This window comes from Apodemus sylvaticus, chromosome 22 (genome assembly GCF_947179515.1).
Source record: "Apodemus sylvaticus chromosome 22, mApoSyl1.1, whole genome shotgun sequence".
In the NCBI taxonomy this organism is placed as follows: domain Eukaryota; kingdom Metazoa; phylum Chordata; class Mammalia; order Rodentia; family Muridae; genus Apodemus; species Apodemus sylvaticus.
The window spans coordinates 32957879-32975256 of NC_067493.1; the positions used below are offsets into that span (position 1 = coordinate 32957879).

General features: G+C 46.0%; 1 protein-coding gene across 7 annotated transcripts in view; it reads left to right on the top strand.

Moving 5' to 3' along the window:
- Nucleotides 1-17378, top strand: part of Cux1 (cut like homeobox 1) — a 317075-nt gene that overhangs the window by 209518 nt on the left and 90179 nt on the right. For all 7 annotated transcript variants that reach the window (XM_052168212.1, XM_052168215.1, XM_052168213.1 and 4 more), the window contains one exon: nt 16870-16918. In XM_052168212.1, the coding sequence (XP_052024172.1) occupies nt 16870-16918 (49 nt within the window). The remainder of the gene's footprint in view (nt 1-16869; nt 16919-17378) is intronic.

Sequence of the window (17378 nt, forward strand, 5' to 3'; positions counted from 1 at the left end):
GAGGACAGTTGTGGAACTGCCTCCCCTCATCTCCATGCAGCCTGGATTCATCTGTATCTTCACAGAAAACCAGAAAAGAGGGAGCAGAAGGACCAGGACTTCTGTTAGCCTGAGTATGGAGGGAGGCTGAGCTACGTGAGAGCTTGTCTTAAAAAACCAGCAAAAGCAAGTGTGGTGGCACACACCTGTAAACGCTGTTTCGGGGAGGCTGAAGCAGAATGACTGAGTGCAAGGTCGAGACCAGACTAAGCTCTGCAGACCAAATACAGCAAACAGCTGCCTCCTATGATTCTCCGCTTCTCAGCTCTAGCAAGGACTGCCACCTCATTCTCTGCTTCAGGTGCAGCTTCTTTGTATTTTGTTGGACCAGACATTTTTATTCCTATGGATGAGTCTACACTGGGGAGAAATCTGTTCTGGGATAGTCTTAAACATCTCTTAAAAAAAAAAAACAAACAAACAAACAAACAAAAAAAAAAACCTCAGTAGAATGCTTCAACATGCACTGACAGAGACCCTGGGAAGGGAGTCGGAGACAGAGAAGAACGTAGGCTTTGGAGAAAGGCTGCTGAGAGAGCGAGCGCTCTACTCCCCATATACACTATGACCTCCGGGGCCTCTCTTGTACAGGGGGCGTAGTAAGAGCAGCTGCATTATTTTGGGGGGGGGGGGCTTCAAGACAGGGTTTTTCTGTGTAGTCCCTGCTGTCCTGGAACTTACTCTATAGACCAGGCTGGCCTCGAACTCAGAAATCCACCTGCCAGCCAGGCAGTGGTGGTGCATGCCTGTAATCCCAGCACTCTGGGAGGCAGAGGCAGGCAGATTTCTGAGTGAAAGAAATCCACTGAAAGAAAGAAAGAAATCCACCTGCTTCTGCTTCCTGAGTGCTGGGATTAAAGGCATGCGCCACCACCCAGCTGTGGAGAGTGCTGGAGTGTATGGAGAACCATCCCTGCAAGCACTAGGAATGCTCACATCAGAACCCAGTAGAGCTGTGGTTGAAGTTTTGTCAGTTTATAGGATACATGCTGCTTGTCAACCATGGACCATCCCCAATTAAAATGAAGCCACAAGGACTGGGCGGTGTAACTCAACTGATAGAGTGCTTGCCCAGGATCTACAAGGCCCTGGGTTTGCTCTTCAATACTACAAGAAACAGGTGTGGTGGCACATGCCTCTAATCCCTGCACTTGGGAGGTGGAGGCCAGGAAGGGGAGGGGCTAAAGGTCATTCTCAGCTCTATTGTTAGAGGCCTATCTGGGCTACTCAAGACCCTTGCGGGGGAGGGGTTGCAGGTCAAAGGCAGCAAGGCCACTTGGAGCCCCCACCCCCATCCCTAACTGCTGCTTTTGCAGTCCTTTCAGCTGTGCGTCAGCTGGGACTGCTCGGCTGGCTGGGATAGGGACAGTGGCAGTAAAGTTTTCCATGTGTAGGCTTGAAGCAAAATGTAATTAGCCTTTATGCACAGAACAAGGCCCCATTGATGAGCACAGCTGGTCTTTGTTTGGTCCATCGCTGAGAGTGGGAGGTAAAGTGTTCTTCTTCATGTTTATTAATGCGAGATTCCGTAGACAAATGGCAAGCACAGTTTAATATTTGTTGGAACACAGGGGGGCTTGCCAAACAGTTGTTGTGTGAGCGGATTGCAGGCCCTCACATTATAACCATTGCTGGGTTAAATAAATGGATTATTTCTGCTTTTTTTCTTTAAATGTACCTCCTCCTCAAAGGGTCACCCTGGAGTCCTATTCTGCCTGTGTCCCATGGCAAATGCATATGTAGGACCTTAAAGTAACATCTTAGGAAGTCTGTCAGCATGGACTTTCCCATTCTCACCGTTCCCTGGGGCTGTCTTCAGCAGGCAATGGCCATCACCTTGAGAGGGCCTGGCGGCTCCCACTGCCGCCCACTTAGAATACCTCTGTTGCATAGTTGTGCACTTCTAAAAACCGTGTGTGTGTGTGTGTGTGTGTGTGTGTGTGTGTGTGTGTGTGTTGTGGTACACATGTGGAGGTCAGAGGATAGCTTGTAGGCACCGCTTCTCTCCTCTACCATGTGGAGCCCGGGGATGGATCTCAGGTTGCCAGCTTGGCAGGAAAGCACTTTTGTCCACTAAGCTCTCTACCCCGCCCTAGGTTTATCATTTCAGTGTTCCCCCTGCAGTGGGCTGGGGTGGAGAAGGAGGGCTGTAGAACACCTTCCAGACCGCCGGGGCAGAGTTCAGTGTAGAGCAAGTTTAATTGTGAGGAAACACTGTATTCCTTCTAGCCACGGTAGAGGCTGGAGGTGTGGTGTGGCTCGGTTGCTGCTGTAGTCCATGCCCAAACGGCATGTGTGAAGGAAGCCCTGGATTTAATCACCAGCACTCCGGAGGTTAAGGCCGGGAGATCACAGGTTAAAAATCCTCTGGAGCTTAAAAGCAACTTTGAGGCCAGCCTGGGCTATGTAAAATCCTATCTCAGAATACTAAAAAGTCAATCTCATAAGAAAGATGAGTATAGCCTGATAGTGTATGCCCAATATATTCAAGGCGCTGGGTTCAGGGAGAGAAGAGAGGACTGAATCCTAAGGCAAACATAATCTTTCTATATCTAAGGTTACTCTAAGTTACTCCCAAACTTTCCTACCAGAAAATGTCATATTCCTTATACTTCTGCATGTTGTATTCTTCACCTCTGCTTGTCTTTAAGAAAAGACATTATAGCTGGGCAGTGGTGGTGCACACCTTTAATCCCAGCACTTGGGAGGCAGAGGCAGGTGGATTTCTGAGTTCCAGGCCAGCCTGGTCTACAGAGTGAGTCCTAGGACAGCCAGGGCTACACAGAGAAACTCTGTCTTCCCAAAAAAAAAAAAAAAAAAAAAAAAAAGACATTGTAATATATGCAAATGCTCCCATAATACATTGCAAAAGCAAAGCAACATTGAAGAAATGCTTGGGTTCCTTTCACAGTCTTTTCTTCATACAGTGTGCGTCATGCCCTGCAGCATGCTCTGAAAAGGACAAGACTTCCTGCTAGTCAGTAGCTGATTGCTTATTTGCAGGCATGGGGGCCTCTGTGCCCCAGCAGAGGATGAGGGGGCAGGAATTGAAAGAGGAAGCCAGAGGCTCCCAGCATGACTGTCCCATGGGCAGTATGAGCTGCGACATGCTGGTGAGCAGAGGTGGCAGCAGCCTGGGTACAATGGCTCTGGACCACTACATGGTGGATTTCCAAATATCACCACACTTGCTGTCTGTGTCAGCCACTGCGAAAGCCTCTACTATGCTAACTGCATGAGTGAGGCGTGGACAGACAAGCAGGCTGCTGCCTCCTCCGTTCAGCTCAAAGTGCTGTTGCATGCCTAGTGCCCACGGAGTCCAGTAAGGAGCCTCAAATCCTCCTCAGCTAGAGACAAATGCTTGTTTGCTGCCATGTGTCTACTGGGAACTGAGCCTGGGTCCTCTGGAAGAGCAACCAGTGCTTTTAGCTGCTGGGCTAGGCTGTCTTTCCAGCTGCCACATCTCCCTTTTGTTTGCTTGCTTGTTTGTTTATCCGTGGTACTTTGAGACAGGGTCTCACTGAGTAGCCTTGGCCAGCCTGGAACTCACTGTGTAAAACAGGTCTTAAACTTGTGAAGATCCACCTAACTTTGCCTCTGCCTCCTAAGTGCTGGGATTAAAAACATTAATATATACTGCACATCCAGCCTTTGCAGCGGTAGGGAGGCATCTCATTCTGTAGCCCAAGCTGGCTCTGAGCTTTATGTAGCCGAGGCTGGCTGTGATCCTCCTTATACATATACTTCAGTAAATTTGGGAAGACCAAAGGGAGGTACCCTGAAACCTCAGCAGCACTCTCTCCTGTCACTTTAGGAAGGTGATTGTTTTCCATCTTTCTCACAAGTCATCAGTTTCCAGTGTGAGTAGGATTAATTTCCCTAAAAACTGATTTTTGAGTATTTGGGCCTGAATAAAAAGTTCAGTGGGACCTGTCTTATTTCCAGAAGCATTAGTGCATTTGGTAGGAGTCCAGCCTTGCACAAGGGTTCTGCTTCGCATCTAAACCTCAGTGTCAGTGCATCGCCAGGGGCTTTCCTATTCCAGGCTCCTGGGGTGGGATTAGAAAAAAAGAGGTTGGCTTTTTATGTCCAAACAGTAGACACTTGATTATTACTGTGTGTGTGTGTGTGTGTGTGTGTGTGTGTGTACAAGCCTGTGCCTATGTATAAAGATGCACATGTGTACATGTGTAGGCCTGTGTGTAAAGATGCACATGTGTAGGCACATATAGAGGTTAGAAAACAACCTGTCTGTCTTTCCTCAGGTGAGCACCTCACACACACACTCCTCTTTTTTTTTTTTTTTTCCCCAGACAAAGCCTTTTAATACCCTGGAACTCACCAAGTGAGCTTGAGCTATCTGGGCTCCAAACTGAGCCTCTGTCTGCCTCCCCAGAGCTAGGAATTCAAGTGCGCACCGCCCGGCCCAGCTCTTCCTTCTCATGGGCTCTGGGTATCTACTTGGTCCTCATATTGGAACAGTGAGCGCTTTGCCAGCTGAGCCATCTCCCCGGCCTTTGAACTCTATCTACAGTTTGAAATTTGAATTAGTTGCCATTTAGGTGTTGGCACTATGGGGACCAAAAGTTTCATGGTCAAGCTATTCCACGGCTGTTCACACCTTAATAAATGTGTCCCTTGAAGTTTACTGTGGAGGCCAGGCTGTGAGCACCTTTAATCTCCAACATTCTGGAGACAGGCTAATGGTGTCTCTGTGAGTTCAAGGTCACCTTGGCCTACATAGGAGTTCCATGATGGTGTCATCTGTGCAGGTAGTTCTATAAGAAAGCATGCTAGGCACGCTAGTAAGCAGCATTCCTCAGTGATACCTGCCTGAGACCTGCCCTGACTTCCCTTCAGAATGGACTGTAAGCTGTGAAATGAAAGAAACCCTTTCCTTGCCAAGTTGCTCTTGGTCACAGTTACAGAGAAGCAAACTAATATAGTCAGTAACCCCAAGTACTGTAATTAGTGTAGAAATGCCGTAGTTGTGCAGGACCCATGTTTTAAAGTGTGAACAATTCATTCAGTGTATGGGCCCTTGCTAGCCCACCGTGACTGATTCTGCAGTGGCAGGAAGATTTGCAGAAGACCCAGAATTCAGTGTCCAGGTGAGCGCCAGATGCATCTGTCTTGGAGAACTCAGGTTTTCTGGGCTGGTTACATTAACTCAAGAAAGATTGGCAGTTGGACACCCCACAAGGACCAGAAGGGCCCTCATTCTAAGATAGCTTGTAAGAAACTTTGTAGGTGAGTGCATGCTTGTGGAGTACCTCCACTGTTGCTCAGAAATCATATACATTGATTTTTGACACAGAGTCTCTCAGTGACCTGGAGCTCACCAGCCAGCCCTAGGAGCCCACCTTCAACATCCCCCTCACTTAGGAAACTCTGAGGAAGCAGAATGAAATGGTTCCTATAGGAAAGCCTGGGCAGAGCCAGATAATTGAGCTCATTGTTTCCCTTCACGGCTTGTTTGCCCTTTCATTCTCTTCCTAAGGTGCGAGATGTTGAGGAATGTCTCCATTTGCCAGAAAGACAGTGGGGTGTCTCATATCCCGCCAGACCGCCAGTTCTGAAGCGAGCCTGCAGAATGAATTTTTAATGCGGAACGTTATGGCATCGCTCCTGCAGCCAGCCGCATTGCTCTCCTGAGCCTACAGATTTAATGCTCGGATGAGCAGAGTGAGGACTTGGGGGCACTCAACACAGTGAGAATTAACCCCCCAACAACCACACTGGTGCCCTCCTAGCTGCAGAAAGATAACCCTAAAGAGTCGGGAGAGAAAATTAAAACTCTGTAGTGTTAGGAATGTTCTCCAAACAGTCTAGAGCACGAAGCAGGGCATAGTCTCTGATTTTTATCAGACAGTGTGTATTTTTACCTTTTCACTTTTTTAACTGTGACTGTTCTTACTTAGATATATTTCTGTGATCTTTCCACTCTTAAAAAAGCTTTAAAATTTGCAAGGTTTACAGAATATAAAGAAGACTGGATACTCTCCAGTTCCTATGAAAAGCCCAAATGGAATCAGAAGTCCAGAATTGGTCTCTAACAATGGGAAGGGGACCATTCGTAGTCACTGGCTAATTCTGGTCTAGGCCATATGGGTGTTGATTGTTATTTTCCCCTCAGGAGCTTTCTATATTTTTGAAGTTTTCAAAATTAAGAGGAACAAGTTGTATATAAAAACTGTTCAAGCTTAAATAAGTTGGAGAAGGGTGGAATCTTCAACAAGCAGTAGAACAAATGGCTGAGAACATACATAATAGTCAAAACCTGCATGTCTTAAATAGAAACATAAAAGAAATCATGAAAACACAAGACAGATTTTAGGTAGGGATTTATATAATAAGGGGTAGAAGAACCTCTTTTAAGCATTATGCCAAAAGTAGAAAACCTATGGGATATTCAAAGCTTTGTGGAGGTGGAGGGTGGACAGATATAGGAATGATATGAGGATGGGCTAAACATTTATGGTGTGTAAGTAGGAAGTGGCCAATATATAATTTCTTGCAAAGCCATGACAAAACATTAGAGGTCAGTAGAGTGGATGGATGGATGGACGGATGGATGGGGTGGGTGGATGGATGGGGTGGGTGGATGGACGGATGGATGGATGGATGGATGGATGGATGGATGGATGGATGGATGGGCGGATGGACGGATGGACGGATGGATGGATGCATGGATGGATGGATGGATGGACGGATGGATGGGGTGGGTGGATGGATGGATGGACGGATGGATGGGGTGGGTGGATGGACGGATGGATGGATGGATGGACGGATGGATGGATGCATGGATGGATGGATGGACGGATGGATGGGGTGGGTGGGTGGACGGATGGATGGGGTGGGTGGATGGATGGATGGACGGATGGATGGATGGATGGGGTGGGTGGGTGGGTGGATGGATGGATGGATGGATGGATGGATGGATGGGAGGATGATGGACAAATGGTCAGGTAAGTGCATAGAGGGGGTGGGTGGCTGCCTGAAATGAGCAATTGGATAGACATGGATGAACTATTTACAATTTATTAGACAGATACAAGGTTAGTATGTATTTCTTATAAAGTAGTAACAAAAGCCTGTAGGTGGATGAATTGGACAGATGAATGAGGTGATGGCTGGATGGAAATGGGATGAATGAGGGGCAGGTGAGTGGGCAGGTGGCAGAAACGGTAAATGAAGGGCAGCATCTCAAACTGCCTTCCCGAGCCCCCTCTTCCCTGCAGGCAGCTTTCCTTCTGTCTGTGCTCTCTGTCCCCGCCCACTAGAGATGCCTTATTTTCCCTCATTCCAGAAACCAAGGGTCCGCCTCAACTCTGCTACCCCCGCTGTCTAATCCATCTCAGTCTCTCTCCCATGACTGTGTAGGGTTAGGGTTGGGGTCTTCATTCCTCATTTCTTAGCTCCACTACCACCACCATAACCTGGGCTTTTTTCTCTCTCAGGATCACTTTTTGCCATATCCACTTATCTCTCACTGCCAGTTTCTCCCTGGATGCATCAAGGATCTGCTAAAAGTGTCCAAAATATAATCCTGTTCTGAGCTGCTCTGCTTAGATCCTGCCCTTGCTTTTTTTCCTGCCACCAAAGACAAGTCCCAGATCATAGTCCTGTGCACAAGGTTATCCCCCTTCTTACCTACTTAGCTTGTGGTCTATGGAGAGATATGATTTTGGACCCAGAAGAAGTACATCTTTATGATTGCTAATGTTCGAGTACAGTGTAGCAACTTCCCCTTGTAGTGAAGGCCGTTAGCCATCCAGGGTACTTTCCGACACGGAGCCTCATCTGTCAGCACTATTACTGTTTTCCCATCACGTCAATCACAGCCCACAGTTCTGGGGCTCAGCACCACTGCAGTGATCGGACACCAGTCGTGATATTTGCTTCCCGCTAAAGGATGCCTCTTGCTAAGACACAAATTTGAATTTCTCTTAATATTACATTAACTGTTCTTGGAAGTAATTGATGTTCTTAGCAAATGAATATATGAGACATTCTAGGGCTGGGCTGCAGCTGAGTGCACACCTGCCTTGTAAGGAGCCCTCGGTTCAGCTCCTGCTATGGTATACATTAGAAGTGTAGTGTGTTTGTAATTCTGGCAGTCAGAGTCAAATCAAGGTCATCCTTGCCTGCACAGAGGGTGAGCCTAGCCCATATGAGCCCCTGTCTGTAAGTTAATATTTTCAGAATCATGTGTAAGTGACATGTGGCGTTGCATACCTATAATCCCAGGTCTGGGAAGCTGAGACAGGAGGATTGTGAGCTCAAGGCCTGTGGTAACAGGTAGGCAGCATTACACCCAACTCAGTCTTCATATTAGATCCAAATTTGTCTAATATTTTCATGATACAAGTCAGACATAAGGAATTACACATCCCTGGCTTCTTTCTGCCTATAGTTTCACTCCATCTGCCAAAATCTTTATCGTGATAAGTTGCCATCAGTCTTTAATTTCTGTGTCTGTGTGCTGTCTGACTGCTTCCATTGTGGTTTTTTTTAATGCCTTTACTCACCTAATTTCTACAGTGTGCCTCTTGCCACTTTATCAAGTTTTATAAATTAGCTCAGGCAGTAAATTTACCCTTATTTATATTTAATGCACCTGCAAATACAGACTGTCATCATTAGCTTTCTTTCTCCTGGCATTTTGAAATTTGATTTTCTGTAGATAGAACATATACCTCATTGTTTTAATTCCTCCGGGTTTTTTTGTTTGTTTTTGTTTGTTTGTTTGTTTTCAAGATTTTAATTTATTTTATTTATATGAGTACACTGTAGCTGTCTTAGACACACCAGAAGAGGGCATCAGATCCCACTACAGATGGTTGTGAGTCACCGTGTGGTTGCTGGGAGTTGAACTCAGGCCCTTTGGAAGAGCAGTCAGTGCTCTTAACCACTGAGCCATCTATCTAGTCCTGTCCATATTTAATAATTATATCCCAATTGTATATCATTTATTTTCCAGATATTTCCAATTGGCATATGGGAATTTGTTTTCTTGTCTTTAGCAAAAAACCAAACAAAAAACAACAAACCATGAAGCTTTGCTGACCTCATCTATAGCCACCTATTTACTAATGTGAATTGCTGGCAACCATATGACCATATGTAGTGACTTTTTCAAATCTTTTATGATAACAGGAACGGATGTTGTTTTGTTTTGAAACAGGTTCTCCTGTTCCCAGGCTGGACTCTTAACTTACTGTGTAGCTGAAACCTACGTTTCTGACCCCTGATAACGTCCTGGTGTGTTTCAGAAAGTTTCTGGATTAACTTACCATCTGAATGTCCAGGTCTTTCCAGGGGTGATGTTCAGTCTCTTACTAGACTCACTCAGAGAGTCCATACAGTGCTGCAATCACATGCCCTGTCCACATAGCAGCAACTTATACTCTATTACCTTATCTCTCCCGCTGCAGTGAGACCGATCTTTTCTAGAACATTCATTCTGAACCTGTGGATTCGTATCAGTGAATTCTCACAGTTATTTGAATTCTCACAGTTATTTGGACTTGATTTCCAGGGTTTTTTTGTTTTTGTTTTTGTTTTTTTTTAAATAAAAGGGTGTTGTGTTGTCTAGGCTAGATTTAACAAGCTGTCTAGTGGATGCTGGCCTTGAACACAGATCTGCCTGCCGTCTTCACTTCCGTAATGCTGGGGTTAGAGGCGGGTTCCACTACAGAGGGTCTTTTCTAACAAGCTTCTTGTGGTTAACAGAAAAATCACCTGATGATAAATCTTTGCACCCTGATAGGAAATCTGTATAGCAGGTCCCAGGAGGTAACCTCCACTCACTAATGCTCTTGTAGTCTCAAGAGGTAACCCCCACTCACTAATGCTCTCATCATTGGATTATTTTCAACACTCTACTTTTTATATATATATATATATATATATAAACTCAGAAATGTGTTGTCTGGGTATTCAGGGTCCTTATTTAAGTCTCTTTTTAAAAATGACTGAATTCAGTTTCCTGTCCAGAGCCACAGTAACATTGTCCCGTGACCATCAAAAACATAAGCCAGGAGCTCGCAAAGGCTCAGCAGGCCAAGGTCCAGGGCCTGCAGGCCTGATGATCATCCCCTGGACCACCAAGGTGGAAGGAAAGAGAAGAATCAGCTGCCTAGAATTCTCGTGTGACCTCCACAAGCATGCCTTGGCTTGGGCAACTGCAGTCTCACACATACACACAATATAACAACAACAACAATAGTTGGAATTGTAAAAATTAAAAGTTAAAAAAACAACAATGAAAACATAGCCTAATATGGCCAATGGTTTGACATTGCTCCTGACCTGGTGCAGAGATTATATCAACCAAAGTTATCCAGCCATAGAGGAAATCAGGAAAGTATGATTTGCCAACTTAGATTCCCTTCCAAAGGCTGAGCAGGTAGCACCTGCCTTTAATCTCAGCACTCAGGAGGCAGAGGCAGGCAGATCTCTGAGTTTGAAGCCAGCCTGGTCTACAGATCGAGTTCCACGGCAATCAGGGCCACACACACACACACACACACACACACACACACAAATGAATGGCAAAGCTTTGAAAAGGAGATCAGGATATAGACATATATACACATGTATGTATCTCTCTCATTATACATATATATATATGTACACACAGACACACATCCCTTCTAAGATTAATCTATCTTGTAGCTGAGTCGGGAAGCTGTGTTGTCTTACCTACTATTCTCACCATACCTACCCCCACAGAGTATTTAAAGTAGCTGTAAGAAAGGACCCTCAAACAATAAGGCTCTTAAGTGGAATCTGGTAGTTAAAGGGGAAGGTGACTTTTTAAGACTCAGATTTGCACAAAAGGCTCATTTAACAATGTGGTGGCCAAGCCATTTCCCTCCACATGATCCTTTATTGTTTGGGTGTTTTTAAGAGCTTGGAATTGCTACAGTGCCCTGATTTACTGTTTGCTTGACTCCAAGGGAAAACTTTATATTGCGATTAACCTTTCTATTTTTTTCCTTCCATCAGAGTATTGTGGGCTTCCTCTGTGGTATTTTAGTGATTAGACAGGATGGAGGGCATCCTTACAGATGTGAGGCCAAATTCGATGAGGTCAGAGTAAAGGGAAGGGATGGGCTGTGTGGGGCCAGTGAGTCTGCCCCAGCTAAACAGTCTGACACTTCCCAAGTACAATAGGAACCTCTGAATTATTCATTTTCAAGTTACCCTAAAAAGCCACTTATGTGATACCCCGGTGCAGATTTTTGGTGCCAGCTAGAGGAAGAGGAAGGCTTTGTCTTTTTCTACAAATGTTCTGCAGCCTTCCAGACCTGCTTGTGCAGTTTCTCTTCCCAGCCTTTCACCTAGGTGAACACCCCTGGTGAAGGGCCTTGAAGGGGCTGTGAGCCTCACGTGAACTGGGTGTGCAGTTCTTTGGACTCATGTGAAAGAGGCTGGGGGAAGGAGCCAAGAAGTGGTTTTGGACTTGGTCTGGGGTATGGGGTCAGGACAGGGTGCAGGGGCTGAGATCGATAGCCAGTACTGAGCTGTAAGGTTGGGTTTTGTTGCTGTTGTTGTTTTGGTTTGGGGTTTTTGTTTTTGTTTTTGTTTTATTCTTAGCTTCTGTTCCTCGCAGTTCCCATGCCAGCATAGTACTTAGGGGAGAAGGAGGTAATTAGAGGTCCTTGCATCCTGAGTAAGAGCGGTTCATCATAGACCCGCGACTCCTGTGCCTTTGGATGCGTCATCAACTGCTCTGCCCTGGGCCTGTCTCCTCACCTCTTCATATACTAAGGTAGAGGCCTCTTCTGCAGTGCAGAAAACACTCAGGAAGGAGGTACCAGGCCAACAGCCACAGGAATTCTCATGAGTATGGCCTGCACCTGCTGACCCACGCTCAGTGTCCCCATTCGGCAAGAACAGGTCAAGGAGAGTGCTTCCTGAGCAGCTCAGAGTAGCACAGGACGCTTAGACTGCTAGGATGCTAGGAAAACTTATCAAAGCAGAGGACTGTCCACTGCATACTGAAGGAGTCTGTTCCAAATTCTGACTGTACACATGTGGGTTTGGTGGTATATGCATGTAATCCCAGGAGGGTGGAGGCAGGAGGATCAGGATCTTAAGGTCAGTTTAAAGCCAGTCTGTGCTACACGAGACCCTGTGGTCTAAAGATAAAAAGAAAATAAAAACTGTTGGGAAAGTGAAAACCAATGTTGGAAAAGAAACATATGCTCCCTGAGGTATTCCGTAATGGTTCGTCCAGCCCTACTGCAGAGTCCAGGTCTCCCAGACAGCGAACTCTAGAGCATGAAAATCACAGGTCAACTGTGCCACCTACAGCTGACAGTGGCTGATAGAATAAAAGGAACTGTGCAATTCAAGGGGGCACAATGTTGAAGGAATAGAAAAGACCCACAAATTGTGAGTGGATGCCGGTGTTGTAGCCACGCCTATGATCTAACTGTGTGACTGCCCCTTGTCTTCAGAGAGGAGGGGGGGGGCATCCCAAGTGATTTCTGTGACACAGCAAGGTAGTCAGCACTTTGTGCCAAGCCTGATGTTCAAACCCTCAGGACCTACATGATAGGGGAGAACCAACTCCCACAGTGGGGCTCTTGCATGGACATGAATAGTCTAATGTGATAAAAATCATTGTTTACGTTTTGTTTATTTCATGTCTGTCCTACACACATGTCATGAGTATATGAGAGTCCGAGGACAGCATCTGAGAGTTGGGCCCCTTTCTACCACATGGCTCCTGAAGATGGAACTCAGGTTCCATGTCAGGCACTGAGCCAGCTCTCCAGCCCTAAGAAATGTTTTTATAACTTCATCCACTCGAAATTACAAAAGAAACCAAAGGCCATGTCCACGGATAAATATTTATATAAAAATACTAAATAAAGTATTAGCAACCAGAGCTGAGAGCTCACTGAACACCTGGTACACCACAGCTATATGGGGACAAGAGGCAGCAAGTGTAATTTCTCGTATTAGCAGGTCAGAGGAGAAAATCCATTTCATTAGCTACATAAATGCTTAAGATGTACTTAAAGAAATCAATACTCATCTTTTATTAAAAAGTCATAATAAAGTAAGAGATGGCATTTTATTAACAAAATCTAAATGTATATATTTAAAGCCAAAAAACAGCAATATGGTGACTTGTGAAATAGTAAGTTAACACTTAAAATCCACACCAGGCAAGGATTCACTGACCATTCTCCTAGTTAGAGTCAGTTACTACTGCTGTGGTCAAGCACCATATCCAGAAGCAGCTTGGGGAGGAAAGGGTTTATTTGGCTTAGGTTTCCTCAGTCACAGTCCATTGAAGGAAGTCAAGGTGGTGTTGATGCGGAAGCCATGGGGGAGCTCTTCTTACTGCCTGGTCCTCATGCTTGTCTCAGCCGGGCTGTCTTGTTATCCTAGGACCTCCAGCCCAGGGGTGGCACCACCACAATGGATTGGGACCTCCCTCCCCACAGTGACTGTAGTTAAAACTAGCCAGCATCCAGTATGGAATGGTCTGAAAATATATGCCAATGTGGTTCTACCTCCCCCTCTTTCCTGTGTGTGTGTGTGTGTGTGTGTGTGTGTGTGTGTGTGTGTGTGTGTGTGTGTGTAATCACACACATGTGAATGTTTATTCACCAGACTTCAACCACCTTTGTTTTTTTGGGGTTTTGGTGGGAAGGGTGTTTGTTTGGGTTTTGGTTTTGAGACAGTCTCCCTTTTTTCTGGAGCGTTCCAGCTCAGCTGAACAAGATGGACAGTAAGTCCCAGGATATGCCTGTCTCTCTCTACCTTCCCATCACTGGGATTACAAGTGCCCGCTACCATGTCCAGCCCTTGTGGGTTCTGAGGATTCGACTCAGGTCCTCATGCATGCAAGGCAAGCACTTTACCAACCAAGCCATTGTCCCAGACCACTGAGTTGCCCTAGGAAAAGAAGCATTCCGGGGATACCTGCAGATTCTTTGCTCTCCTCATAAGGGCGTAAGCTACTGTGAGGCCACATAAAAAGGCTGTCACTAGATTGACCTGCACAGCTGACACCTTGTGGCTCAAACCTGCCCTTCCTCCTGACTGATACTTGACTTCCACATCCTATGCAGCTTATTAATTTTCCTTTTTGACAAAATATCTGACAGAAGCTACTTACAGAGGAAGGGTTTTTCTAGCTCACACTGTGGGGAAGGCATGGCAGCAGGGGGAGGCTGCTGCTCCCTTTCTCCTTTGCATTCAGCCCGGGACCCCGCCTAGTCCTGCCCAGACTCTTCCTAGCTCAGTTAACACAATCGCCACAGCCGCTCACAGATACTTAAGTGCTGCCAGGCCTTGTCAACTGACAGTAGATCCATCACAGGCAGCGTTTCAACTGCAGATTGTCTCTGCTCTTGTCCCAGATCCTTCCTTCTCTTTGTGCCATCCTTTACAGGGATGACAGTCCCATCGCAGAGCACTCTTCCTCAGAGCCAGACCCCATCCACCCCTGACCAACCTGTTCTTCTTGAACTTGGACTCAGGGCCTGCCCTAAGTGTCTCAAAAGATTTTTCAGATGACAGAATGACAGTAATAATAATTAGGGGCTGGTGGGATGGCTCAGCAGGTAAAGCATAATGTTACCAAGCCTTTGATCCCCTGGACCCCACAGAGAGAGAAGAGACTCCTGCAATGTTCCTCTGACTTGCATACATATACACTCATATACATATACACAGGAACTAACTACAGTAAGGTTCTGTAGCATTTGCATAGAACATTCTCCAAATCACCACATAGAAGTTCTAATAGATAATAGATAATCTATATTATCTATTAGATTATCTAATAGATAATCTACAAGTAGTTTTATACTATATTGCTTATCAAGTGATGTGCAAACTTGAGGTCCACATGAGGTTGATACATACATGGAATCTGCAAAAGTGGGACGTGAGGACATAGAAGACAGCACACTGTTTTCCTGGCATCACTGACGGACTGCTAAGATGGTGAGATATGCGGCAGCCTGGCGCTGGGCCGGATGGCGCTAGCACTCAGGAGGTTTGTGCGAAAGGAAATACATGGTGTCTGGCCTGGGTATAATTTCCTTTCCATCAACCTTGACCGTGTCCTTTGAAGTTCGTCATAAAAATGGTATGTTAGCCCAGAGAATACCCTGAAATGATGCGCAGGGAAACAACTGGATGAACTATATATATTCTGGGCCCTGATGAAATAAATGACCCTATACTCAAGTCAGGGAAGAGCATAAAACAGAGCAGGTTAATAGACAGCGGATGCCATGTTGTCAGCTCACAAAAAGGTGAGCGGATGAGGATCTTATAACAAAGTGTGTGGAGCAAGCAGTTGGTGCAGTATTACAGACTTTGAAATAGACAGGATTTTAGACAAATGTCACTCTCACGATCTTCAGGAAATGGAAAGAGCAGCCAGGCATAGTGGCACACATCTATCTATAATGCCAGCACTCAGGAGGCAGAGTCAGGAGGATTACAATTTGAGGACAGCTTGGGCCACATGAGACCATGTCCCAAAACAAATTAAGGGATGGGAATCTTTTACAGCCAGAAATGGTGAATGCACACTTGTAATCCCAGAGGCTGAGCCAGGAGGATTCTAATAAGCCTGGGACTACATAATGAGAGCTAGGCCAGGAAGGGCTACATTGCAATGCTCTAGTCTCAAAAACAAGGGGGGGGGGGGGGGGCGGGGAGAGGAAGGAATGAAAACAAGGCCTCTGCAAGATTTACTGTCATGCTATGAAACCATGTTACAGACAGTTGATCCCTGTCCTGGTAAAGTAGCAGCTGGGGCTCCCCGCCCTCCAGCTATCTCCAGGGTACTGACTAAGGACAGGTGAGTGGGTGGCTTTTTGTTGACTGATGAGATACAGCGGTACGTTGCAGAGGGAGTGATCTAGTTTGCTTCTCTAGAGCTGTCAGGAAACACTGCCCAAAATCTACCTGGGGAGGAAATGGTTTGTTTGGCTTGTAGGTGAGGGGGCACCAGCCACAGTGGGCTGAGCCCTCCTACATCAATCATTAATGAAGAAAATGGTCCTTCAATGAGGGCAATTTTTCAGGTGAGGTTCCCTTTTCCCGGGAGACTCTGGTTTGTCTAGTTGACAAGAACTAACCACCATAGGTGGGTTCATCAAAACCTAGTGGAGCAATGACTCAAGGTAGAGTGCACCGTGTCAGTTCAGGCTATGCTCCACAGAGCTCAGGATTGCACTGACGTTCCCAGCTAGCAGTGCACAGCATCTAAGCAGGAGACCCTGCCAAAAATAATTTAGTTGTAACTAGTTGTATTCTCTTTGTCCTAGAGAAAGGGGGTGGAGAATTTTTCTTCTAAAACTAAAACAGGCTTAGAGTACTCCTCTGTGGAGAGGGGCTGGGTCAGATACTGTAGCTCACCTGGCACCTTGCCCTGCATACTCTGAGTGCTGGGCTCCATCCCTGCCACACTTAAGCTGGGTATTGTGGCACACTCTTGTGAGTTCAGCACTTAGGAGGTGGAGGAAGGAGGAGGAAAAGTGCAAAGTTGACTTCAGTTACATGTAAGATGAGGCCAGACTGGGATGTATCACAGCCTATAACAGCAATTTAACATTAATAATAATAATGTAAACTTTGGAGTAAGCCTTGTTCCCTCACTGTTTGCCACTTATGACATCATATACCTTGTCCCATTGGCCACTGTAATCCCTTACAGGTTGTCTGGTCCTCTCCTGGTATAGATAAGGTTATTCTGCTTCAGTCTGAGCTAGAGAGCCTACCCCTTGATCACTTCAATGCACTAACTTAGCGATGACTAACCTCTATTCCTCTTTTTCCCAGGGCTGATGAGATCGAGATGATCATGACTGACCTTGAACGAGCCAACCAGGTAGGCTGTTAAAACCTTCACTGTGAAACTCCAAAGCTCACCCAGTCAGTTCTCTTGAGAGACACCTTGCTCCAAGATCCATTTTCACATCCTCGAAGGAAGTCTGGATAGGAACACAAACAGGACAGCAATCTAGAGGCAGGGGCTTATTTATGCAAAGGCCATGGAGGGATGCGGCTTACTGACTTGCTCTCAGGGCTTGCTCAGCCTGCTCTCTTATAAAACCCCAGAGCAGCCCAGGTCCTGCCATGAGAGTTAGAAACACATCCACTGCTCTAGTCCTGGGGAATGTTGGCTTCAGCAGTGTCTGAGATGCACATCACGAGGGTGCTCGTTCTTCTGATCCCGTGGCTCCATTGTATCTGTCCCAGGAGTGTCGAAACCATGGCCTGCAGGCCAGATGCATCCCAGAATAGCCATGGATGAGGCCCAACATAAAACAGTAAACTCATTAAGACAT